Genomic DNA, 26,793 nt, shown 5'->3' with positions numbered 1-26,793 from the left:
ATACCTATCAGGAAAGCATCTGGTTCACTTCATCAACTGAAATGCTTACAGATAGTAAAGCAAATATGATAGATTCATGGAAGAAGATACTTGTAAATACCAGCGCCAACCATGAGGCCAATTTCAGAATTGAGGACTAATAGTTAAGAATATTTCTTCTTTATTTTAGTGTGAATATTTTTGTATGTGTATACAAATATTTTTGGTTTTTTCTCCTTATTATCCCCTCATTTAATAAAAAATATGTTGATAGTACTTAATTTTATATCTAATTAAGTTATAAGATATCAAGATGAATGAATAGCACCCAAGGACTTAGTGTAGTCATCTGGGGAAAGTGTTGATGTGTTTTGGTTGTAGGTAGGTTAGTTGTATCATGTTATACAGAAATATGACTTTGCTATTATTTGGAGATTAAATATAGTTAAAGGAGATATGTATGGGTGCTAAGTTGACAAAGGGTAGACTGGTGGCATTTTGATGTGTGAACTTGCTTGATTATTTAATCAAGCACTAATCTAGGTGCTGTTATGAAGATGTAAAATCCACAATCAGTTGAGTTTAAGTTAGAGAGATTATCCTCACTGGACTTGACCTAATCAGATGGAAAGCCTTGAAAAAAAGATTGAGACTTTTTAGAGACACAGAAAGAGAAAAAGAGAAAGAGAGAGGATTCCCAACAGTTTTGGCCTGTGCCCATGGAGTTTCAGCCTGCTTCTGACTGTCCCTTCCTGGTGGCCTGCCCTATAGACTTTGAATTTTCTTAGCCAGCTCCCACACTGCGCAAGTAATTATATCTATCTATCTATCTTATCTATCTTATCTATCTATATATCCTGCTGATTTAGTTCTCTGGTTTACTGCTGACGAATACAAAATCATTAAAATCATTTGGAGGTATACTGTTAGTTCTAGTAGCACATTAAATGGATCACAAAAATATTCAGACCACTTCCTTTCACAAACAATGGTCAGGAGTTCAGAAGAAGAGTGGATATGGTCACACATTTACATTTCCTCTGTCCTTCTTATGCTCAGGAATACTTTTGCTAACAAAATCCCCTCCAGGGGTGCCTGGGTGGCTAATTCGGTTAAACTTCTGACTCTTGATTTCGGGTCAGGATCTCATAGTTCGTAGGATAGAGACCCACATTAGGCTCTGCCACTCTTAGCGTGGAACCTTCTCAGGATTCTCTCTCTCCCTCTCTCTCTGCCTCTTCCCTGTGCATGAATATGTTCTCCCTCTCAAAATAAATAAATAAACTTAAAAAATATCCCCTCCATACAATCAGGCTTTGTTAGGTGAGAAAAGTGGAATATATCTCATTCCATCTCTTATTTACCATATCAAGGTTTTAGGATGTTTGAAATTTGGAATGGTATATATTTCTAGAATTTCCAGGTAGACACTATAACTAGAAATTAACCATTTTAAAATGCCAAGCATCCCCAAGGCCAAGACAAAGTCAGTAGCCAAATGTAACAAAGGGAAAAAGTCAAACTTTTCTTTAAGGGTTGCATAGCCCACCTTTTGTCATATGGATTTAATACAAAAGTCAAAAAAAAATTCTAACTGTGTGTTTAAATATTGTTTTAAATAAGGACAGGGCATAATGAATTTAAGATTAATTCATTTGAAAATAAAGTGAAATAACCCAACTCAAATTGTTCTAGAAGATGTGTTGCAAACTTGAAAGTCTACAGGATGAGGTAGGCTTCACCATGGACATAACTGAAGCAGAGTAGAGGGACTATGGGAAAGTGTATAGTGGGTTCACTACTAAAGGCAGGATGAACACATACCTTGATTTTCTCAAGTTAGTTTTCATTTATGTCTGTTGGCCTGGTGTAATTATCAGTATTGAACCCCTCTTAAAAGTATCCTGGTTTGGGGGCACCTGGTTGGCTCAAAGACCCTTGGTTTGGGGTCAGGTCATGATCTCACAATTTGTGAGTTCAAGCCCCACATTGGGCTCTATGATGATAGTGCAGAGCCTGCTTGGGATTCTCTCTCTCCCTCTCTCTCTGACCCTCCCCGGCTCACTCTCTCTGTCTCTCTCTCAAAAATAAACAAATAAACTTAAAAAAATTAAAAAAATATTTATTGCTGGTTTGAGCAATAAATATTTAATTTAATTCCAGTGTGTTTTGAAAACGTACTTTATACAGTTTCAGTCTCTTTAAAATTGTTAAACTTCTTTCATGGCACAGAAAATGCACTCTCTTGGAGAATGGTGCATGTGCATTTGAAGAATATGTGTATCTTCTCTTGTTGGGTGAAGTGTTCTATAGACGTCAGTCAAGTCAAGTTGGTTGATAGTGCTACTTTTTCTTTGGCATCCTTGTTGATGTTCTGTCTGTTGTTCTATAAGTTACTGAGAGTAGAGTATTGACATTTTCAACTATTATCACCGAACTATTTCTCCTTTAAATTCTGACAGTTTTTGCTTCATATATTTGGGACCTCTGGCGTTAGGTATGTATCTGTTTTTAATTGTTACATATTCCTGAGGAATTAGCTGTTTTATCATTATAAATTTCCCACCTTGACTGTACTAATTATTTTTTTCATTAAAGTTATTTTTCTGCTATTGGTTTAACCATTCCAGTGGTCTTTTGGGTACTGTATGCAAGTGTGGTATATATTTTTCATCCCTTTACTTTCAATGTGTTTGTGTTTTTTAATCTAAAATTTGCCCCTCTTTTTTTAAAATTTATTTACTGAGGGAGGAAGGACAGAGAAAGGGAGAGAGAATTCCAAGAAGGCTCCACTGGGGCTTGATACCACAAACTGTGAGATTATGACCTGAGTGGAAATCAAGAGTCACCACCCAGGAGCTCCTAAAACCTGTCTCTTATTGACAGCATATAGCTGGATCTTAAAAAAAAAAATCCAGTCTGAATAATCTCTGCCTTTTGATTGAAGCCCTAAATACATTTCATTTAATGTAATATTGATATGATTAGATTTACATATTCTATTTTGCTATTTGTTTTCATATATCCTTTGTCCCTGTGTTATTTGTTTTTGCCTTATTTTCTAGTGCACCATTTTAATTCCTTTGTTGGATCATTTACTATTTTTCCTTTTATTTATTTTCTTCCTGGTTGTTCTGGGGATTAAATATGTGTTTCAACTTGAAACAATATAGTTGAAATTACAGTAAAACCTTGGTTTGCAAGCATAATTTATTCCAGAAACATGCTTGTAATCCAAAGCACTTGTATATCAAAGTGAATTTCAAGAACCATTGGCTCAGTTGTGATCATGTGACATTTGGCAACATGTACTCTTCATATTGCAAAACATTGTTCGTTTATCAAGTTAAATTTTATTAGAAATGTTTGCTTGTCTTGTGGAAGACTCACAGAAAAAGTTACTCGCAATCCAACGTTTTACTGTATTACTACTAATTTAGTTTCAACAGTATATAGAAATTTTTTTCTAGTATAGTGCTCTGTCCTCCCCGCATTGTGATATTATTATCCAACAAATTACTGCTTGTAAACTCAACAATATAGTTTTATAATGATTTTTTATGTAATTACCTTTTAAAATCAGGAGAAAAAAAGAGTAAAAAATACATTTATATTTTCTATTATATTTACGTATGTAATTTCCTCTACTGATCTTCTTCCTTTGTGTGGATTCCAGTTACCATGTAACGTCATGTGTTTTCAACCTGAAATACTTCATCTGATATTTCTTTTAGGGTAGGTCTGCTATAAATTAATTTTCTCTATTTTTATTTACCTGTGATTCTGTTTATTTCAGTTGCCTTTTTGAAAGATAAGTTTCCTTGATGTAAAACTTTTGGTTGACAGAGTGTGTTTTTTTTTCCCCCTCTTTCCTTTCAACACTGTTATGGCCTCCATGGTTTCTGATGAGTTGTCAGCTAAGTTTATGGAGGATCCCTTGTACATGAGAAATATCTTTTCTTGTTGCTTTCAAGATTATTTCTATGTCTTTGGCTTTCAACAGCTTGAATATAATGTGTCCAGGAGTAGATCTCTTTACGGTTAGTATACTTGGAGTTGGCTGAGTTTCTTTGATGTGTAGGTTAATGTTTGTAATCAATTCTAGGAAGTTTTGACCATTATTTCTTCAAATATTTCTTTTTCTTTATCTTTCTACTCTTCTGAAATTCCCGTTATGCACACGTCAGTCATTTGATGGTGTTCCATAGGTATGTTCCGTAGGCTCTGTTTATTTTCTTCATTCTTTTTTCTTTCTTTTTGGACAAAAATGTCTATTAACATACCTTCAAGTTTGCTAGTTATTTTCTTCTGTCTGCTCAAATCTGATATTGGCACCCTCTAGTGACTTTTTTCATTTCATTTATTGTACTCTTTAACTACAAAATTTCTATTTGCTTCTTTATAAAAATGATTTATCTCTGTATAACTATTATCTATTTGGTAAAGCAAATTTAATTCTTTAAACATGGTTTCCTTTAGTTCTCTGAACATATTTATAAAAGCTTATTTAAAGTCTACCTACTAAGTAAAACATCTAGGCACCCTCAGGGTTAGTTTCTTTGGATTGTTTTGTTTCCTGTATACAGACGGTACTTCAGTGTTTCTTTGCATATCTCCTAATAGTTGTTGACAACTGGAAATACTAGATGTATATTTTAGTAATGTTGAAATCAGATCATCCTTCCCACCTTTCCACTGTTTGTTGTTGCACTATTTTTGTTGTTGGGGATTAGTTTTGTTTAGTGACTTCCTAGGACCAGTTCTGTAGTGTCTGTATCCTGTGTAGTGTGAAGTATCTTTGTTTTAATTCTTGTTTAATTTTTAGTCCTGGCCTCCTAGGTATCACTCCTGCATCTTCATGGCTCTTTATGCTCTTTATTTGTTGTTCACATAACTCTGACCATGTGAACAGCATTCCAGATCCTCAGGAATATGTCAGAGGTGTTCCTGGCCCACTGTGGACGTGTAATTGCCTAGATCTTCCTTTTAAATTTTTGGCTGGGCTCCTTCTTGCCCAGCTGATATCATAGCCTTAGGAAGTCATGATATTTACCTTCCTTGACTGCTATTGGTCTCTACTGTTATCAGCTATGCCCTGGGAATAAAGCTTTTCTATGAAGCTCTAAGTCAAGTTAAATAGTAGCAAAGCTCTAGGGGCAGGGTTTTTTGCAGAGTTCCAAGTCACCTCAGCCCCCTCTGGTAGCAGCAAGACTGCTGGTCTTCAGGTTATCATTCTAAAGAGTCGGTAGGGAGATGGGAGTATTCCTAAATTAAAATATCATAGACTTGGGGCACCTGGGTGGCTCAGTCGGTTAAGCATCCAACTTTGGCTCAGGTCATGATCTTGTGGTTTATGAGTTCAAACCCTGCATCAGGTTCTGTGCTGACAGCTCAGAGCCTGGAGCCTGCTTCAGATTCTGTGTCTCCCTCTCTCTCTGCCCCTCCCCTGCTCATGCTCAGTCTCTCCCCTCCCCCCATTTCTCTCTCTCTCAAAAATAAATAGAAACATTAAAAAAAAATTTTCAAGTGTCATAGACTTCACTGTTCTAACTTAGGCTTAGGAGTTTTTCTTTAATAAGTACTTTTAATGTGTGGTATGTCTTTGGTTAAATTTCCAGAGTTCTGAAATGGTTGATTTTGATAATTTTGCCAGTGCTGTCATTTTCTGAGGGGAGAGAATTTTCTGAGGTACTAACTCCACCATCTGGAAGTCTCACCTCTGGCTAATACATTTTTTGATCGCTTTACCACAAGGGTCAACCTGTCAGACCAAGCCTGTGGTCACAATGTGGGAATCTGTTCCCAGTATTGTTATGTGAAATACTGATAAGTTCGTCAAAATCTTGAAATTTTTATCTTATGCATTCTTAACATATTTTGTTTGGTTGGGATATAACCACCCCTACCCAAAAAGAGGTTTCATGACATCCAGTCCATCCACTATCCAATATTCATTCCCTCCAACATTCACTGAGCAGTTGCTGCCCTGGAATAGTGCAAGGTGCTAGAGAGACAGTGGTGGCAACATGAAGACTGTAGAATAAATTGGACTTAAATTAGTGTTGTGTCAATTACAGCCCATTTCAAAATTTGCTTTCTAAAATTATACAGTATAAAATATAGTATCTGATCTTTGATTTTGTCTTTCAGTTTGAACTCAGAAAAGCTAAGGAAATTTATTTCTTCAGACTTTTATACTAGGAACATTTTAAGCAGTAAATATTTTTGAATCACAGTTTTCCATAAAGAACCCATGCTCATTTCAAGATAAGATACAGGGAATCCAAGTTTAGGATTGAGAGAGTATTGAAAATGACAGTGCCAAACAGATAATCATGCAAATCTTTGATGAAATGAACCTTTTGCACACTTTAAAGGCATTACCTGAAAATCTGGCAAGTAAATTGGAATGATCAGAGTTATTCATATTCAAATTCATAGCCATGTCTACTCATGGCATTGATTGCCCCAGATGTGCTAGTGTTGTAAAAAAGACATTAAGACTAATTTTTAAATATTTAAAACACTGTTTTCACTAGAGAACTATGGCATTTCCAATTTTCAAAAATACTTTTTTGATTTGAAGCTAGTTCTTACAATGGAAGCTAATGTTGATTGAAGACTTGATGTCACATCATAGTTTTGCTTTCTCCTTGAGGCAGACTTCTCCCAATGCAGTAACCATAATCACTTATGTCAGTCCTCTGGAAGGGGCAATCACATCAAGATATGTGGCTCCTGTCAATCAGTGCTTCTCCCTCACCTCCCTTCCTTCCTCTGCCCATTCTTGCTCCCTGCATCTTTCTTCCTTATCACTTCCCCCCTTCTCTGCTTCTCTTTTTGAGGGGGAGGTGGGATAGAGAGTGCTATCCTGACAGGTCCATTCTATCAGAGGAATTTCTAAGATCACAGAGTTTTTATAAAGGAAGGGACAGACTTAAAGATAATGCTTTCAGTGCCAAAAAAGAACCCAAACAAAATAAAAACAAGCCCAAAAACTCTCTAAGGTGTTCTTAATAGATAGATAATCATTCAACCAGAGCACAAAGCACAATTTTTCATTGTAGGTTATATTTTGGTTCTAAATCTACTTCCATCTGGAAGCAATCACATGGTGTTGTGAACTCAGAGTTAGAAACTATGAAAACTAAAATCTAGGCCTGTTTTTTCTTCTAACATGTGATATGATTTGAGCCTGTGGATTAACATCTTTTGGTTTCAATATCCTTAGTTGTAAAACAGATTTCTCATTTACTGTACCTATTTCCCATAGCTTGTTTCATAGGAGACATAAACCACTTTGTAAGACATTCCCATACAAATAGGTTAGAAGATTTACAACCTCTTTGTCAACCTTCAAAGGGTGGGGTGGTGTTTGCTAAACCATTTTAACTTTGATAGTTACTCTAGAAGCATTTGAACCCCATTACTGTAAATTAGCATTTAGACCAACTTTAGCCAAAGCCTGCCCTATATAGATCCATAGATTCCTGAGAAATACAGAAGTAATTCTGATTGCTGGCTTATTAGAATATTCTTTCTATTTATGGTAATGTCAAAAGAGATACATTTAAATACATATCCTCATTCTAAAAGTAGGGCATTGTAATTTATAATTATTTCCAAAAAATTTTATTTCTTACCTTGTTATCATTCTTCCCAAGGTGATTCTTTATTATGTCCTCACTAAAAATAACAAACACCAAAATATCTACAATATAAAATCAGTAAGCAGAAAACTAATGTGATCTTTTTCACTAAATATTAATCATTTTTAAGACTGAGCAGAATGTAAATGCAATAAGCTATCTTCAAACTGGAATTCACCCAGCAGAGCTCCTAGGGTGCTCTGTAACAAAGGCTAGAACTTTTCAAGAAAATTACTGCAACTTGATATGGAAGATATCATTTTCCATTAGATGTTTAAAGTGTTTGTATGTATAGCCATTTAGACCTAACTTATAGTATATTTTTCTCCAAACTACAATGCAATGCTAAACTGTAAAGACTACACAGGGGTGCCTGGGTGGCTCAGTTGGCTAAGTGTCTGACTAAGGCTCAGGTCATGATCTCACAGTTTGTGAGTTCAAGCCCTGCGTTGGGTTCTGACAGCTCGGAGCCTGGAGCCTGCTTCAGATTCTGTGTCTCCCCCTCTTTCTGCCCCTCCCATGCTCATGCTCTGTCTCTCTCTGTCTCTCAATAATGAATAAATGTTAAAAAAAAAGAATTAAAAAAAAGACCATAGAGAAAGAATAACTAAACAATAGATAAAATAGAAGCTTCAGACTGAGCCTCAGGTTTGCCTTTTGTTATAGCAGATTCTATGCTGTTGTATAAAGAAAACCACATACATTATTCTACAAATATAGCACGATTTGTAATAGAGAAACACTTCCTGCTTGAAGATTTAATCGCACTTTTTTGTTGACTTTTACCTTTATATGTGTAATATCCTGAAATCAGGCAGAGATAGCGGAAAATGGACACCCATCTTTTTGAAGAATGATCTCTCATTCTACTCTGATAAAATATGATCAGTGACCTTGAATTCTATGAAAAGCCTTTATGGGATGAATCCTTTGAGTTCTCAATGAATGGATGTTAGTGGCGTTTACATGGTTATTCAAGATGAAAGGTGCTGCTAAATATCTGCCTGTGTGAGTGGCCATGGCCATGGCCATGTCTATGTCTACCAAACACAGTCAGGTAAATTGGTATTAAAGAACTATGTACCTGGGCATCTGGGTGGTTCAGTCAGTTAAGCATCCAACTCTTGGTTTCGACTCATGGTTTTGTGGTTCATGAGTTCAAGCCCCACATCATTGAGCTCAATACTGAGAGTGCGGAGCCTGCTTGGAATTCTCTCTCTCTCTCTCTCTCTCCCCCTCTCTCTGCCCTCCCCTGCTTGCTCTCCTCCTCTCTCTTTCAAAATAAATAAACTTAAAAAAATTAACAACTATGTATCATTATGTAGTCAATATAGGCAGGTATAATTTTGATACTGTTTGCTAACTATCATAAATAATCCCCTATTTTTAAATTTATTTTTTATTTAAAAATTTTTGTTAAGTTTTATTTATGTTTGAGAGAAAGACAAAGCATGACCAGGGGAGGGGCAGAGAGAGAGGAAGACACAGAGTTTGACACAGGCTCCAGGCTCTGAGCAGTTAACACAGAGCCCGGCACAGGGCTCAAACCCATGAACCATGAGATCATGACCTGAGACGAAGTCAGATGATTAACTGACTGAGCCACCCAGGTGCCCCAATAACCACTCCTTTTTTAAAGTTTACTTATTTATTTTGAAAGAGAGAGAGTGCAGAGGAGAGGCAGAAAGAGAGGGAGAGAAGGAATCCCAAGCAGGCTGTCCCAAGCAGTGCACTGTCACTGCAGAGCCCAACATGGGGCTCAAACTCACTAACTGCGAGATCATGACCAGAGCCAAAATCAAAAGTAGGATGCTTAACCAACTAAGTCACCCAGGGTCCCGATCATAACTCCCCTTTTATAATTCCAACTGAGTCATAGAGGAGGCAGGAAGTGTTCATTTTATACACGTTATTCTTGGATACTTCCTCCAACAGTAAGTAAATGGTCTAAATGCAGTACTTGGCATCACTGTTCACACACAGCAAAAGGAAGGAGAAAGAACTGAGCAGTTACCTTGTCCATAGCAAGCACCCAGCTTGGGAACACTGTCAGGGAAGGTTCTATCAAGGAGAGACCCATGTGATGTATGTATGGGAAAAAACTTCTGGTTTTACCTATTTACCGTGTGGTTGAAATTGCTTTCTCTTTGGTACTCTACTCTAGAGACTTAGATTGAAACAGACATGAATCACCAAGAGTTTTTTTTTTTTTTTTGCAAGGAATTTCATGATTGGTTTTCTTTATGTCATTTTTAGGCAATGAGCCCATCAAAATATGGATTTTTTTTCAAACAATGACATTATCCACAAGATCAGTTCTTTTTTTATTTTTTAATGAACATTTAAGGTTCATATACAAAAGCTAACAGAGCAATTAGTCAGTCATGAAATAAGTACAAGGAAATAAAATGGAAAATAACTCAATTACAGTTTCTCACCACTGAAACACTACACGCTGGCTGCAGCAAGAGGTGGTCAATGTTTCAGCCAGTGAATGCATGGGCCAAATGCCAAGACTGTCATCACATAACTTTTTGTTTTAACATTTCCTTTTCTTTCACTGATCATTATTCAGTTGGATGGGGAGGTGGGGGTGGGGAGAAATGTTTCTTTTCCAAAATAAAGAAAAAAAGGATTTTTTTAAGCAGTTAAATTTTTCCCTGGGGAAATATTTTATCTGTTCATCTAGCATATCATATATTTCTGTTATTAAATTTATCTGCATAAATATTTGCCTAATCTATTTCTTAATGTAATATCATGCAGTACTTTCTAATTTCAGAACAGTAAGAATTATCAAAGGCAATTAGTTTTGTACATAAATGCCCACAGTTTCCTTTTTAATGAAAAATGTGCTCTTTGTGATCTATGTTTCTTCCAAGAGAGTTGGTCAAGTAATATCATGGAGCATTTCCTAAAATATTTATTTGCTGGGAAAATTTGTATGAAATGACATTTGAAGTATAAAAAACATTGTTAGGTAACACTTGGAACAGTTAAAAATATACTTATCTTGTTTGTAAACTATCAGTGTAAGATACTGAGTATCTGAGTGTCAGAGCCATTGTCTCCTGTTTTTCTAGAAAGTAGTTTGCTTTGTTTATCAATGTGGCATCTTTGAAACATCTGACGTTATATATAGAAACATCAAGGCAATATTATTTGTACACATTATTAAACATGCAAAAATTTCCTGAAAGACAGTGCCCGAATATGGAGTCCCTCTGAGTTCAACCTCTCCTTGGTAACCATTCTGCTGGAAGTATGGCTCTCCTGGAGTTTGGGAGTATGGTGAGTTATTTTGGAGGGGCAGCCCCTTTAATCACCGGTTCCCTATTCAAATATGTTGCCCAGTAAACTAAGTTGAAAGTGCCAAACAAGACTGGGAATACAATTCGGGACATTTTGTCAATCTTGCTGATGCTGTTGTAAGTCTTTTTGTTTTCAGAAGTTTTCTCTTCGGAAGGCTTTACTGAGGCTGAAGATGCATTTGAGGTCCCTGCTGGGGTCTGTTCCTTTGGGATGTTGGGGGGGTGGGTCATCTTCCCAGTAGTATAAGCATTTGTTGACTTACTTAGTATGAGTTCCCGCTCCTTCTTCTGCAAAATATATAATAAAATTGTAAGGGCATGCTATTTTCAGGCAATTGTCAAATCATTTCTGAAGGTTCTAAAGGTTTATCTCTCAAAAGAGAGATACAGAAACATCAGCTTAGCTCTAGGGGAGGGAAGTTCTCCACAGACTTTTAAGCCTACAACACCACATGGTCAGTCTTGAACATGAAATTCTAGAATGGCAAAGTAATTCTAAATCAGAATAGTGGTTATCTTTGTTGAGGTGGAGACTATAAAGGGCTTTGTTGACTGGGAAGTGGCATGGTGAACTTTTTGGAGAACTGGTGATATTCTCTATCTCGACAGGGATTTGGCTTACACAGATGAACTCATCAAATGTATCCTTGGTATCTGTGCATTTTACACTATGCAAATTTTTCTTTGAAAGAATCAAATGGAAACCAATATTGAACCCTTGTTAATGATATACATATATTTACATGCATATAAATATATTTAGTGGGAAATATAGTGTCCTTTAACATTTACTCTGGAATGCATAAGAGTATAAAGGCGGTTTGAGGATGAGTGAATGGATAGATAGATGAAAATTAGACAGTAATGACAGATTTTCATTGTGAAATTCTTTAAACATAACAAACATTTGTTTGCAAACGTATAAAATAAAATGCTGCAAAAAGCTGTTCCTTAATATAGTGCCATTAAATAAAATTTATTTGTGAAAACACAGGAAAGTAACTTAAAGGAAATATGTCAACCATTAAAACTATGAAAAAGATAACAAATAGGAAGGAAGCACATAGAGCAAGGAGTGAGAGGAAGTAAGTGAAAAGAGAGGAAGAATCAATATGGAACCAGATGCAGAGAGCATGGGGACATGGTGAGAGAGGCTACACCAGTCCTGGGCTACAGTAGGGACCCTCTGGCCTACTCTTCAGAAATACTACAGTTCTTTGATATATCAGTGATCATGTGCACACCCACACTGGTCTGCCAAAAGAAACTGATAAGCATAACTATGAATTTACTGCCTTGAATGGCTCCCAACTCTTGGTGTAGCCAAGAAAAGAACAGATGCTTTAGAAGATACTAATCTGTGTTGATAACATGTGTTTTACTTGGGGGAATGAGCAGTAGTACAGAATTCAGCACAATTACAATGGCTGTGGTGTTCATTGAGATGTGTCCCAGTCCCCCTTCTAGGTCCACCTGCTGCTCAGATGCAGACAGAGCAGCCAGGAGACAGCCTTCAGCTCCAAATCATTCAGGGCTGACTTCAACTTCTTCCTCTGCTGAATGTCACTTCCTCTCTGTTCTTTCATCTGTATTCATCCTTACAAACTACCTTGCACTCCAAACTCTTACCTGGCATTTGCCTCTGGAGATCCCAACATGTGACAATGGTGAACACAGTCTATTTTTCAAGCTCTATACTTCTAAGTAAAAGTCAATTTACATGAGTAGGCTAACACTATGTTTAATAATTCATGTGCACTACCCATGTCTCATAGTATGACTTACCCACCCAAATGTCTTTAGATGCCCTGATGCTTCAACTGCACAGAACCTTTCAGTCCTAAGTGGTGGGATTCTCCAGCACTACAGCCTTTGAAGGACAACATGAAGCACTGAAGTTCCACAAGACAGTGAGGCATGCTGCTTATTCTAAAAGATCAGTGCTAATCTAGGACTAGGTAAACCATGCTGGCTTCATTCCTCCCTCTCCAAAGGTCTTGCCAGCCAGATCTATGGCAAGTAGTAATAAAAGTAGGGCCAAGTGTGAAAGTGGAGGCTGACAAGGATGGTGAGCCTACCTGACAACATTTTAGGGCTCTCCATTCATTCTTTCCTCCTAGATTCAGAGATGTGTGCCTGAAGGCCTCAATTCATGCAATAAACTCCCATCTGCTCTTGTACTCATACTTGAGTATCTCCAGTCCACTGTCACATAGCCATCAAAACTCAGACCCTTAGCAATCATTTCACTTCAGGCAACACAGGGCTGGGCATTGGGAAGCCCTCTTTCCCAATTTCATTCATGCTCCTCCCCCAACAAACATCCTCCATAGCTCCTTTTGTCTTTACCATCAAGTCCAGAAGATTGGGTCAAAAATCTCTAGTTTGCCTCTACAAATGTTTTCCCAGGTCACCACCAATCCACTGTGGTCAGCTAACTCCTGTGCCCCCACTCCATCCCCAACCCCCAAAACATCCACTCCTAAGGTTGCTACTTGTCAGGGCCCTCCCCCCCATCCTATCTCCTTTGAGAGGGCCCAGCACAGACCCCACTTGGCCTTCCTCCAACCAGGCAAGCTGGACTTCAAAATGAGTTTTCCATGACTGGAATTCTGACATGGGAAGGGATACCTGGCCCTTGGAAGTGAGAAGAATCAGATGTGTCAGCTTAAGTCATAACCTCTGACTTTTACCGGAAAGAAAATAGTTGTGTTAAATGCAAAAAGCAAGCATGAGGCCACCGATGAGACACTGATAAGTGTCCTCAACAAAAAGAGACAGCCCTGGGTGGCTGTTCCTGGTTTGTGGCCCTGACTGAGAGGTCAGGTCAGACAATTCTAGTCTTCTATAATACTTTCCAGGACTCCCTTCATGCTGAATTTTCAAAGGACAGATTTTTATTTCAAGTCTACTTTGATAACTTTGATCTACTCTCTTCAGAGCAAAGGTTTTGCTTATTTGTTTAATGCATGGTGTAATTAGCAGTTTATCAAATGTTGTTTCATTTTCTGCTCCATGTAGATTATTCTCACCTCCCCAAGGACATGGTTCAGCTTGGAATTCTGTGCAACCTTTTTTCTTCAAATATTCCTTAGATTTAGGCACAAATCACCCTCTAAATACCTGATAATTAATTGCTTTGAACAGAGTAATGCTTTCCACAATAACTGTGCATCATTAAGTGAACCAAATCATCTCTTCCTCAGGTAGGGTTTGCTGCCTCCAGTAAGCTGCATGCTCTCCACATGCCCTTAAAGCCACCCTGCAGAAGATCTACTGTATGGTGTAGTGGCAAAAGAGAGTGACAGAGAATATACAATTCAGAACCGGACAAGTAGTCACTGAACAGACAGAAGGTACATTAGCAAAAATAGCAGACCTATGTCTAAACAGCTCAAGCCATTCACCTGACACCAGACCTTTTGCTTGATCGAAGCTAATGATTCAAAACAAAGTTGAAATAGGACCTGTTGTAAGTAAGACTTGGTAGAGACCCTCAACACAAGGGAAGGAGTCCTTTTTTTGTTGGGGGTGGGTGGGAGATAGGGAGGAGAAACACTTGTCTTATATTTGATATTTTGTACCATAAATGTTTTCTCTGGAGGAAGGGGGGGAAATGTAGTCAGTACCTTGACCTTGGCTGCTTCTGAGGCTTTTTTGCCATCCCAGGCCCAGCCTCTCTTTGTGAAATAGTTGACGGTGGCAAACTCAATCAGCGCAGAGAACACGAAAGCATAGCACACAGCTATGAACCAGTCCATGGCTGTCGCATAAGCCACTTTGGGTAGAGAGTTCCGAGCACTGATGCTGAGGGTCGTCATGGTCAGCACCGTGGTCACCCCTGTGGTGGTTGGGGATGGTGTGGGAGGGGATGGGTAGGGAGAATGGAAACAAGGATCAGTACTGGCCCCCAGACCCTAGTATAACACCCCTGACCATAACAGATGAAGACAGGAAAGGAACTAGTTACCTTTATCAGTGAACTAGTTATCTTTACCAGACAGAACCTCCCTCTCTACAGTTTCATAACATTTAACACACTCATAGCATTTATTTGCTATTTTATTGCTTATTTTATTTACCTTATTAATTGGCTCCTTCCTCGAGAATACAAGCTGAGGAGGGTAGGGATTGGGTCTGATATATACACATACTCTGTGTCCCCATTGTCTTGAACCAAGCAAATAGCAAATAGCTCTTGTTCAACAAAGATGTGTTGAATAGGTAGTGTTCCTCTGTTCCATGGGGGCAATACCCAATGGAGAACAGGTAATGACATTCACATAGCATCTAGTGAAGTGTTTCACAAAAATTTGCTAGGCACCCTATGAATAGTGGACTCAAGGCAACCTGAAGAGACAAACCTGCTTTTACATGTATTAATCCAACTTGCAGACCTTGAGGAACTGAGAAGCTGAGTGCAGTAGAAGCACCATGTCTGAATCTGAGTCTCAGTACTTTCCTCCATCCAAGAGGGATCAATGTCCCCTAAAAGCCACTGTGCAGGGTGTCTGTGGCCAGTCTGCCTTGGCTTCTGTGGAAACATTGCAGTGATAATGCAGCAAGGCCAGATACGTGGAGGGGAACGTTCAGGACTGGCAGATTACAAGCCATCTATATAGCATCCACTAAGTGCCAGATTGATTTAAGCTACATTCTGGATGGGTGTCATTATCCCCATTCACAGGTGACATGTTTAAAGATTTAAAAATACTTAGCAATGTACCCCATTTCACTAGCTGACAACTGAGAACCCATATTCAGACCAGGATCCGCAGGACCCTTATAGCCCACACAACTTCCACATGCTCTGTGTCTTCCTCCTCACCCCAGTTTTGTTTGCACAAGGGTGCACTTGTGTGCATAGGGTGTGGGCACAATGCACCTGCTATGGGTTGGATTGTGTTTGCCCAAAATTCATATGTTGAAGTCCTAACCTCCAGAACTTCAGAATGTAAACTAACTTGGAAATATAGCCTTTACAGAAATAATCAGGTTAAAATGAGATTGTTAAGGCAGGCCCTGATGCAACATGACAGGTGCCACAGACATGAACACAGGAAGAATACTGAGTAAAGACTGGAATTCTCTATCACAAGCCAGGAAACTGCCAGAAACAAGGAGAGAGGCCTGAAATAGACCCTTCCCTCACAACCCTCAGAAGGAACAAGCTTTGCTGACCTCTTGATTTTGACTTGTAGCCTCCAGATCTGAGACAATTAATTTCTGTTGTTTAAGCCACTCAGGGCATGGTACTCTGTTATATAACCTTAGGAAACCAGTACAGCACCAAGGGCATAATGTCACTGGTGGTCACAGCAGCTTAGTTTTCATCCAATGTCATCCCTCAAAGGTATTTATATGTCCTTATTGAACATGGTACCATGTGTGGAATTAATAGAAATCCACTATTCTTAATAGAATAGAATCCACTTAATTCTTAATAGAATTAAGAGAAATCACTATTAATATTAATAAATTAAATATTAATTATTAAATAGTAGGCATATTTGATTTTTCTTAGAAATCCACTTAATCATTGTACTTGGAAAGTGTTCTGGCATGACCTTTAACAGGCTTCTTGCAACTTTTTGGGTCCTTTAACACCCTAATGTGCATCTGGAATCTCCAAGAAGAAACAGATGCTAATATGCAACATTGTCCAAACTATTTTTTTTTCTCAGCCACCTACTAATGTTCCCCTAAAGAGCTGGAGCCATAAGTCAACCTCCACACCTCTCCGAAACATTCCTGAAGCTGGATGAAGCAGGGTAAGTGAAGCTGGCCATGTAGGTGGAGGTAGAGAGATAGTCTGACAGGAACACTCCTGGGCCACTCACTTAGAAACTCCCTGGGCTCTCAAGCTTCCTACAGAATTATGGTAGTGTTAACATAAAATTCTGGTCACGATTACCTTCTTTTCAAGGGAAAGTGCAACAGTAAGAGCTGAGGCATGAAGTATACCTTACAGTTTAGAAATATGTGAGCCTCCATTACTGCAACTGACCTGCAAAACTACCTTTAGTATCACTACTGAAATGTGAGGAAGCAGAATTTCCAGGTAAGAGTCAAATGCTGAACTATGTCTGCTATGCTGAGGTACCTCCTGAACTAGATCTTGCTAAACCTCATTTACGTCTTAGGGATGTCAAATGATGTTATTCTACTAAATGGTTATCCTATATGTGTATGTATGTGTACATGTATATATTTGTATATGTATGTTTATATATATGTGTATATAATATATATTTATTATTTATACATGAAAATATCCATATATTCATATCATAGACACCATATGATGGTATATATGATATATAGATATGTAATTTATTATTACCATACCACATATGGTAAATTGAATGCCTGTTGGGAGTTAATTTTAAAGTGGTATCACGTTTCAAAGAAAACTGCTTGATAACGTAAAAAGCAGTACTTTAGGAGAAGTGTGAAAATACTGTAGCAAAATCTCACATAAGACAGATTGCTACCAGTTTCAAACCTAAAAAAAAAAAAAAAAAAAAAAAAAAAAGCCTCCCAGCAAAAGCTTTCAAAATGGAAACAATGATCAAATAGACCAAGTGTCATTTCCTAAAACCTTGTTAGAGTGCAATCCTAAATCCTTATCCTTAACATTGAATTCTTTATTAATTGGTCTGTTTGTTTTCCAGGTCACAGAACAGACAGCACTAGTCATTCAGAGGCTGGTCTTTGGGGGTAGTTAGAAGCAGTCACAAAACACCAGTGTAGGCCTGGCTTGGGGACACTCACCAAACACTGTCCTGGCAGGGACTGATTCTCTGTTCAGCCAAAAGGACACTTGTGACAAGATCACGGTCATTATGCAGGGAAGGTAGGTCTGGATGACAAAGTACCCAATCTTCCGCTTCAGATGGAAATGAGCTGTCATGATTGTGTATTCACCTGCAAATAAACAAATTAACTCGGGCCACCACTTGTCCTACAGTCCTGCCTATGGTTCCTGCCCCTGAACCAGAGGCAGTCCAGAAGTCCCCTTCTTTCCACCTTCCCACTGGACAACTATTTGTTTGTATTGTTAGGATGAAGGAGATGAAAGAGGATGCATAGATTTCTTAGCCGTCATTCTGTAAGTCTTTTGAGCCCCAGCCTCTGAAGAGCCTTTCCTGGTGGATGTTTTTCCTGGGGAAAATCAGATTTGTGTGTTTTCCTAATCCCTGGTCACAATCTGTGCCACTCTCTGCCCACCCCCTCACTGCTACTGCCATCAGGATTTCAGGATTTAGCCTCTCCAGATATAACTCAGGACATCACAGAGCCCTGTTGCAGGTGGAGAATTGTTCTCCCTATTTCCCAGCCAGGGAAAGCTGGCAGGAGCTGGGGAAAGCACTCCCCACAGGCTCTGCACTCCGTGACAGACCCAGGTGGAGGCTGAAGAACAGCAGTTTGAGGAGGCCACTGGTCTGGCAGCCCCTCCCTCCTGCCACCTACCAGGGGAGATCGGGGCATTTCCCTGGAGATGCCCCAGTGCCTTCTCTGGATCTGCCTGGCTGTGTGGGAGGCCAGCGGGGACCTCCCATTCATTGCTGAGAATGACGCTGCCCTGATGGTGAACTGGTAAGGAGCTGAGATGGGTTGTGGTTGGAGGGTATATAAATGGATGTCAACTGGAAAGTCTCTAATGCTAGATTCCTTTTTCTGAAAAAAATATAGTTAACATATGACGTTGTATTAGTTTCAGTTGTACCACATAGTGATTCGACAATTCTGTACATTACTTAATGCTCACCATGATAAGTGTAGTCACCATCATTCACCATATAACATAATAACAATTAGTACTGTCTGTACTCTACGTTGTGCCTTTCATCTGTGTGACTGCTACCTGAATATACACCTCCCTAGGAAGATGGGGAGGCTGCTTTGAGGAGTGGAGGCAGAGTTAAGCTGATCTGAGGACAAGAGTTCTTTTGCTGAATTGCAAGGAGTAGATGGTGTGGCTGGGGAGCTGGATAGAAATGCAAAGTGGGGAGAAAGGGCTTGAGGCTGCCACTAATGCAGACCTGGGTGGGAGCCATCTGTTTGGGGGTGGGAGGAGGATCTGCCAGAAACCAATGTGGAGCATTGGTACTTTGAGTCAGATAGCACAGATCTGCCATGTGCTATTGGAATCAAAGCCCAGAGCTCAGCATAGCCAGCTGTGGAGGTCCCTACGTGCCTTTTCTCTCAGCATGCCAGATGTCAGAGGCAGGGGGAACCATTAAGATCACATGTAGCAAAATCTGCCCCCTTCCAGAAAAAAACACAAAATTCCTAGCAGTGTCTGCGACACACCAGCATTGGCAGGCCACATTTTCCCCATAGCCTGAAGGCAGGTCAGAGCAGCAGAGAGGGACTGAGCAGGTTTTATCACACCAGAAGGAAACAGCGACAAAGAGAAGGAGGATGAGCTACGTTTAATAGCAAGAACTGAATCTTTATAATGATCCAATATTGCCTCTTCTTAACACCCAAGAAGAGGGGAAATACCAGTCTATTTCTCTGCAGTAGGGTTTGATATTACTCTCCTACTTATAATGCTTTTATTGTTGTTCTTTTCATTCTGTTTTTTTTTTTTTAATTTGAGTATAGTTGACACACAATTTTACACTAGTTTAGGGCGTACAACATAATGATTTAACAGGTTTATATGTTACGCTGTGTTTACCACAAGTGTATCTACCATCTGTGCCAATACATCCCTATTACAATATTTTAGTATCATGGACAATATTCCTTATGCTGTGCCTTGTGTTTCTGTGACTTACTCATTCCATAACTGGAAGCCTGTATCTTCCACTCTCCTTCACCCATTTTGCCCATCCGTTCACCCCCCTTTCATTTGTTTTATTTTTGAGTTAAGGGTAGCAATATCAGATAATGTTTAAAAAAAGACCATATTTTTAGAATGCAGATAGAGGCAGAAACCCCATTTATACATTTTTAAAGAACTGTATGAAACAACTCCAAACAGCAGCATCCTCCATCAGCATGACATTTCTTTACCCCAAACATCTGCCATGCTACCTCTTCACTTGTTCCCATAAAATTAGGCCTGCTTCCTCTTCCTTTCTCTTTAACTAGGCATCCACATGGTGCCACCATCCTCACCATCCTGCCAGGCTCTCTCTCCCCTCTCCTCAGGATGCCCAGCACCAGGCTAATGGGTAGGCTCTAGGAGCCTGTGTGTAGAGGAGACATGCACTCAATGTCCATGAGCTTCCTTCCAGCCCTGAGGTTTGTATCATTTGGAGCTGACCGGGGTATCATTTGGAGCACAGAACTCATCCCCATGACAAGGCCCACTCCATCCCTGTTATACTTTTCTTCTCTGCCATATGGAGACTCTCTGGCACCCTGGGGTCTCCTCCCCTCCTGACTGCTGGGGCTGGGCCTCCTGTGGCCAGGAGGCAGCCAAGGATGCACCCTGCAGGTGCAGAAACTTGAACATATCCTGTTCCTTTGGAACACCTCACCCATTTTAAATCAGGTGAAGCCAGGCTTGCCCCTGTGGTACTCAGCCCGGCCCTATGTACATGAGAGTGAGAGCCTCTGCTTCTTTCTTGGTGAGGTCTCAGCTGTTTCTATTCTGCTTGGTTGTACTCCCCAAAATTCAACCCTTGGGACATCTTCTTAGAAATGTTCAAAACCTCCTGGTAGGGGGAGCTGGTAAATAGGAGTACTTGTAGGAAGCTGTCTACCTTTCCTGAAAAGACTACTGCCTCTATGTCTCAATGCTGGGAGCAGGGACTGCATTATATAAGGAAGTCTATGTCACCTCCAGGAAGAGCCTATGATCACAGGGCCCTGCTCACATGAGGGCAAACACATCACAGATCAATGCCTCCCATGGCTCTTCATGCTGCTAGGCAGCCACTGCAGTTGGTGCCTCTGTGTGCAGCTGCAAGAACGGGAATCTGAATTGGAGAGCTCCTGTGGACAGCACCACACAACCACAGCTGTGCCCCAGCTTGCTAAGTAGAACTCAGGTGTTCCTAGGAGGCATGCCCCCTCCCCCCACCCTCAGCATGGTACAGGAACACTGAGTTCTCCCAGGGTGTGACATTCTGTCTCTTGGTCTCACCTGTGCTGGTGCTGATGTTCTCAGTGCCTACTGTCTGCCCCATCAAGTGGTACTGGTTTAACCTGGAGCCATCTTCTGCCACCACCACTGACTTAGTGGTTCCATTGGTCCACACATAGACAACTTCGGAATTAGGATATGCATCTGTATTGGAGCGCAGAAGGTGGTATAAACATGGAATTATTTTCAGCCTGGCACAACCAACGATGTGTATAAAAGTAGCAAGAGAGATGGTTGGAAAGTTAAAGGACCTGAAGACTGCACAGGTGGTCAAACCAAGGCAGATGCCGCCACTGTTCAGGTAGGGCCTTCTCATTTCTAGAGATCTGAGTGGTCAGCAATCAGTGCCTGTTTCCCAGTATGTATTTGCTCTTTAGGGTATGCTATCACATGGGCTGAGACTACAGTGCCAGGGGCTCTCCCAGCTCTGTGGTGTTGAGCAAGTAACTTATGGTCTGTGCCTCAGTTCTTCCATCTGTAAAATGGGATGGTTACAGTAGCTACTTCTTAGGGCTCCTGCTATCATGATACAAGCTCCATAATGACCAAATGCATAGAGCACGTGGAGGAGCACCTGAGTGCATCAGCTATGATAAAGGTTCCACTTTGCAACTGGTACTTATTGTCTTGTCTGACACTGTCCTGGTGGGAGGGTGGCATGGTACATATGACCTGCATTGGTGTCATGCCTATGAATGTTACTTTATATGGCAAACAGTACTGTGCAGATGGAGTTAAGGCTATGGGCCTTTAAATCAGAAGATTATCCTGGATTAACCCAGTGCACCCAATATAATCACTTGAGCCCTTAAAAACAGAGAACTTTCTCCAGCTGGAGCCAGTCAGAAATCTGTCTCAGAGAGATTTGAAGCATGAAGAAAGTACTTGGCTGTCATTGTTGGCTTTGAAGATGGAGGAAGGGGCCATGGCAAGTGGGCAGGTTCTAGAAGATAAGAATGACCCCCCAGGTGACAGCAAGCAGGAAACAGGGACTTCCAACCTACAGCCATGCAGAACTGAATCCTGCCAACAACCTGAATGAAGCTGGAAGTAGCCCTGCTACTGTCAGCCCTATTGACACTATAATTCTAGCCTGTGGGACCCAGCACAGAGACATCAGGCAAACACACTGTATTCTGACCTATGAAACTATAAGACAATAAAGGTGGTTTTTCTTTTTTCTTTTTTTCCAACTTTATTGAGATATAATTGACATGTAGCATTGCTTAAATTTAAAATATACATTGTAATAACTTGATAGATATATAAATTGTACAATGATTACCACAGTAAGGTTAGTTACATATTGATTTAAACTGCTAACTTTGTGATAACCTGTCATGCAGCAATAGAAAACTAGAACAGTTAGATGGAGAACAGAGGCTCTTTCCAAGAGGAGGGAGAAAAATACACATAAAACATACAACAGGTGAGTAATTGCTATGGAGAGCTACAAGCTATGAAGAGGGAAGAGGTACAATTTTAAGTGAGCTTCTCTAGGAAGACCTCACTTAGGAGACCCAAGAGATGTTCAGGAGCTGGCCACAAGGCTGTTAGGAGGAAGAGTATCCCAGGAATGGGTGCTACAAAGGTCTTGAGGCAGGAGCATGCCTGCAATACCTGAGGAGAAGCCAGGCAGGCAGTGTGGCTGGACAGGGAAGAGGGCAGAGGGAAGAGGAAAACATCAGATAAAACAGTGTCTCGAGGATATTTTATAGCTTTTGCTGTGAGCTAATCAGAAGACATGGAGGTAGGGATGGGGGATTAAGCAAATAAGTGACATATTATAACTCATGCTTTAAAATGATCTGTCTGGTTGAGATGGAAGAATAGAATGTCGGTGAGAACCAGACAGAAATGGGAGACTGCCTAGGGCAACATTAAAATAATCCAGGTGAAAGGGTGCCTGGGTGGTTCAGTCAGTTAAGCATCCAACTCTTAATTTAGGCTCAAGTCATGATCTCATGGTTCATGAGATCGAGCCCCACATCAGGCTCTGTGCTGACAGCACTGAGCCTGCTTCAGATCCTCTGTGTTGTTCTCTCTCTCTGGCCCTCCCCTCTCTCTTTCGAAAATAAATAAACTTTAAAAAAAGTCCAGGTGGAATACGACAGCGGTGGGCAATGGCAAAAAGAGGAGAAATTAGGGATACATGTTAAAGAGAAGATTTGTCCAGTTGCTAATGAATCATGTAACCTGTGACAGAAAGAAGGTGGCCAGGCTGGACATCTGGACAGTTCATTTGCACTTAGGATGGCAAAGATTCTGGAAGGACCTGGCTTCTGGTGAAACAGCAGCAGTACAGGTGCAATGTATCAGAAATGATACCTACAAGGGGTTTACTTGGGGATCCTGAGCAGGCAGTTGGCTATATAAGTTAGTTCATGGGAATGGTACAGAGTGAACATGGGATCTCTCCAGTTGCCAGCATATGGATGTCAACTGAAGCCTGGGCTGATGAGATCACCTGAGTAGTGTTGGTGGATAAAAAAGGGTGGTAAATGACTTCCTAGCATGCTGCAGCGTGCAGAATATGAGAAGGTGAGGGGGAAACAGCAAAGCCACCGGAGCAGCAGGCACTGTGGTGGGAGGGCACAGGGAATGTGCTGTCCGGGAGACCTGTGTCACAGACTTCAGATGATGGATCAGGAGTGGTCACAGGGCCTAGCAGCATCTGGCCACCGTGGCAAAAGCAGTTACATAAGAGCAGCTGGCTTTGAAGAACTGACAGGCTCATTTGTTCCAGTTGTCTCTTGAGGCCCCTGAAGGTAAGCCAGCATACCTGTCCCATGATCAGGCCCATGAATCTGAATAGATGCCACATCCAACCACTTTGACACCTTTCGAACAAAGAGGTCTGCTTTGCTCCCAGCTGCTTAAGCAGAGCATGACCCTCAAGCACGTTTGAAAGGAACCATGTACCCATAGAGATGAGGTATCTGTAGATGTCTCAGGAGATGAGGGATGAACTGCAGAGGTCTGATGACACTGGTGGCAGGGGAGCCATCCCTCAGTATGACAGCATGCTCTGCGACTCCACTCCAAGCTGAGTAAGCCCACTGCAATGTGAAGGATCCCCTGGAGCAGCAATTCTATTAGATCAGGCCAACAAAACTATGCATTTGGATCAGAGATCTTAACAGGTAGAAGTCAGAAGAATGGGCTCTGGAATGATCAAGAGTTCTACTAAAAAGTGTAGAAGTTTCTTTGCTAATGCACATCGCTACCTTTATTCTTCATTTATGTGCAAAAGAGTATCCATACAGTTGAAAAATAATGAAATCAGCATGTTGCACTCAGCATAATACAGAGGAAAACAGAAGAAGCTTCACGACTCCCTGTGCATGACGCACTGAAAACTCACATCCTCCCTACAAACTGGTATTCTGAATTTTATGATAACCATTGCACTGTTTGCTTTGTAGTTTTACTTCCTGGGCAGAAGCAGAAGTCACTAAACAAAGTTGGTTTTTGTTTTGTTTTGTTTTGTTTTGTTTTGTTTTGTTTTTGGGCTTTGCCTATGTCTTCTTTGTGAAATCTGTTCATGTTTTGACTCATATTTCCTTTACATATTCTGACACTTTTCGTTCTATGTATTGCAAATATCTTCAAATTTTTGGCTATTTCACTGTGTTCTTTTTTTTAATTTTTTGATAAAATTAATGTTTGTCAAATTTATCAGTCTTTTCATTTTTCTGCATCTTATTTCAGAGGCCCTTGCTGTTCTGAGGTCACACTATATTACAGGTGCATTATCAAAGTTTTAACACATTGTCTTTCACCATTTGGGCCTTACTTACTAGAAGCTGACTTCTGTATATATTTTCCACACAGAAGTATCCAATGGCATTTTCTCCATGTGATTTTCTGTGTTGCCACCAAAATTATTAAGCCATCTCTCCCAGCCACTCACTTTCAGGGTTTGTTCTGCCAAGTAAGGTTTCCGTCATGCACTGGTTTTCTCTTTGCTGGGTCCTCTGCTAAGCTCTCTTTTCCGGTCCTGCTTTAGAAAACACCAATAACTGGAAGGGTAACATACCCCTCTTTTCTTCCTCAGGGGACCCTGCTTATTCCTCTGCTCACCCATATACATGTTGGAATTGGCTTAGGCTTCCATAAAAATACTCTGATGAGATTTATACTGGAACTGAACTGGATGTATATATTATAGACTGGGGAGACATGACATCTTTCGGTATTGTATTTTTTTTTAAATTATGGACGTGATGTGTCTCTCCATGTATTTAGGTCTTTGTAGTGAAAGTGCTTGACAATAAGTTGTTTTTTTTTTTTTTTTAATTGTAAGGCAAGCACCTGATGTTAAGCTTTTGATTGCTGAGGCATCTACTTCATGGCAGCCTTCTAGAACATACTGATAGCTACACAACTAAATAAAAAGCCAGGCCACCCCACCCATGATATTCCCCTTTTAGAAAGCCCAGTGTGACCTAGATAGCTGACCACTTGAGTGACCCCACTTTTCCCTTCCTGTGCCCTAATTCTTGCTCTTATGGTTTAAATTTGACAATAAAGAATGAACTTGCCAAACCCTAGGCACCCCAACCTAGACCCAAATAAAGGAAAACTCTGGTTCTGTGCTCCCTCTTTCCCTCTCTCTACCTGTGACCTTGCCATATGCCCCCAGGTGTGCTGTGTACCTTCTAGGACTTGTGAGTAATAAATGTTTTTTCAAAGTTCCCTGATGACTGTTGCTGAGATTAATCTTGCAATCATAATGAGAACCACAAGAGTTGGTCCCACTACAGCACTGGCTCCACTAAGAGAAATGTCTGTAGGGTTTCACTATGAGTAATATGGCCAGGAAAGTGCCCAGGCATCCTAAGTGATAGCATCACTATTGATAGGCTGAGGCCTACCCAAAAGTTTTCTATATTGAAATATTTTTAATAAGTTTGTATCATTCTCTATCTTTTTAAAAAAGTTTATTTATTTTGAGAGAGGGAGAGAGAGAGCACATGCATACATGCACAGGGGAGGGATAGAGAGAGAGAAGGAAAGAGAGAATCCCAAGCAGACTCCGTGCTATCAGGCAGAGCCCAACACAGAGCTCAAACTCATGAACCCATCCAGTCATGACCTGAGCCAAAATCAAGAGTTGGATGCTTAACTGACTGAGTCACACAGGCACCCCTCATTCTCTATCTTTTTGCTGGATGTCTCCCCCTAGATGTGTGATACTCAATATTCTTTTTCAGTAACCAGTGTACTCTGTCCTTGAGCAAAGGGCAAGTGATAAGCCAACTTACCAGAAAGTTGCTAAGCAAGGGTGGCGTCAGAACCATTAAAATGACTGATGACTCTGAGATTTATCTGCATACTAATGATTTGAAATGGAAGTAAATAGAGTAGACTCCATTATAACAGTTAGTGAAATATCATGGATGCTAGACTTCACTCACATTGCAGGTAAATGTTGAGTGGTATTCTTGCCTTTTTTTAAAATTAACATACCTTCATTTTCAAGTTTTAGGTAATATATAACTATATTTTTCACATTAAAGCTTCCCTGACACAAGTACATTCTGTTGTAATTTCCCTTCTCTCCTGGGGAGATGGGTGGCTCTCTCTCTGGAGAGATGAATGTGGGGGCTGATGATGCCTCTACCTTGGCAAGCTGCTTTCCAAATGTCTGGTCATAGGCACCACTGGGCATGTGCTAATAAGACTGTGAGGGCTCCCTGCATTCTAAATAAATGACAGTGAGATTTCTATCTCCCTCCTACTTTGT

The 26,793-nt window shown here is 40.2% G+C and overlaps 1 protein-coding gene and 1 long non-coding RNA gene across 3 annotated transcripts in view; one reads left to right on the top strand and one right to left on the bottom strand.

The window, feature by feature from the left end:
* Positions 1–10,012: 10,012 nt before the first annotated feature.
* Positions 10,013–26,793, bottom strand: part of GABRA5 (gamma-aminobutyric acid type A receptor subunit alpha5) — an 82,652-nt gene continuing 65,871 nt past the window's right edge. The window contains exons 8-11 of the mRNA XM_042941266.1: positions 21,045–21,188; positions 17,714–17,866; positions 14,569–14,780; positions 10,013–11,227 (exon numbers count right to left, since the gene is read on the bottom strand). Of these exons, the coding sequence (XP_042797200.1) occupies positions 10,925–11,227; positions 14,569–14,780; positions 17,714–17,866; positions 21,045–21,188 (812 nt within the window). The 3' untranslated portion in view covers positions 10,013–10,924. The remainder of the gene's footprint in view (positions 11,228–14,568; positions 14,781–17,713; positions 17,867–21,044; positions 21,189–26,793) is intronic.
* Positions 11,480–17,884, top strand: LOC122221730. Of its 2 annotated transcripts, XR_006203416.1 has the most exons (6): positions 11,480–11,589; positions 12,743–12,897; positions 14,146–14,295; positions 16,624–16,710; positions 16,866–17,000; positions 17,614–17,884. It is a non-coding gene; the product is annotated as an uncharacterized LOC122221730 (long non-coding RNA). The 2 variants fall into 2 exon arrangements; XR_006203417.1 differs by lacking the exon at positions 12,743–12,897.

This window comes from Panthera leo, chromosome B3 (assembly GCF_018350215.1).
Source record: "Panthera leo isolate Ple1 chromosome B3, P.leo_Ple1_pat1.1, whole genome shotgun sequence".
Lineage (NCBI taxonomy): Eukaryota > Metazoa > Chordata > Mammalia > Carnivora > Felidae > Panthera > Panthera leo.
The sequence above is the reverse complement of the archived record's forward strand: the minus strand, read 5'-3'. Positions and strand labels throughout refer to the sequence as shown.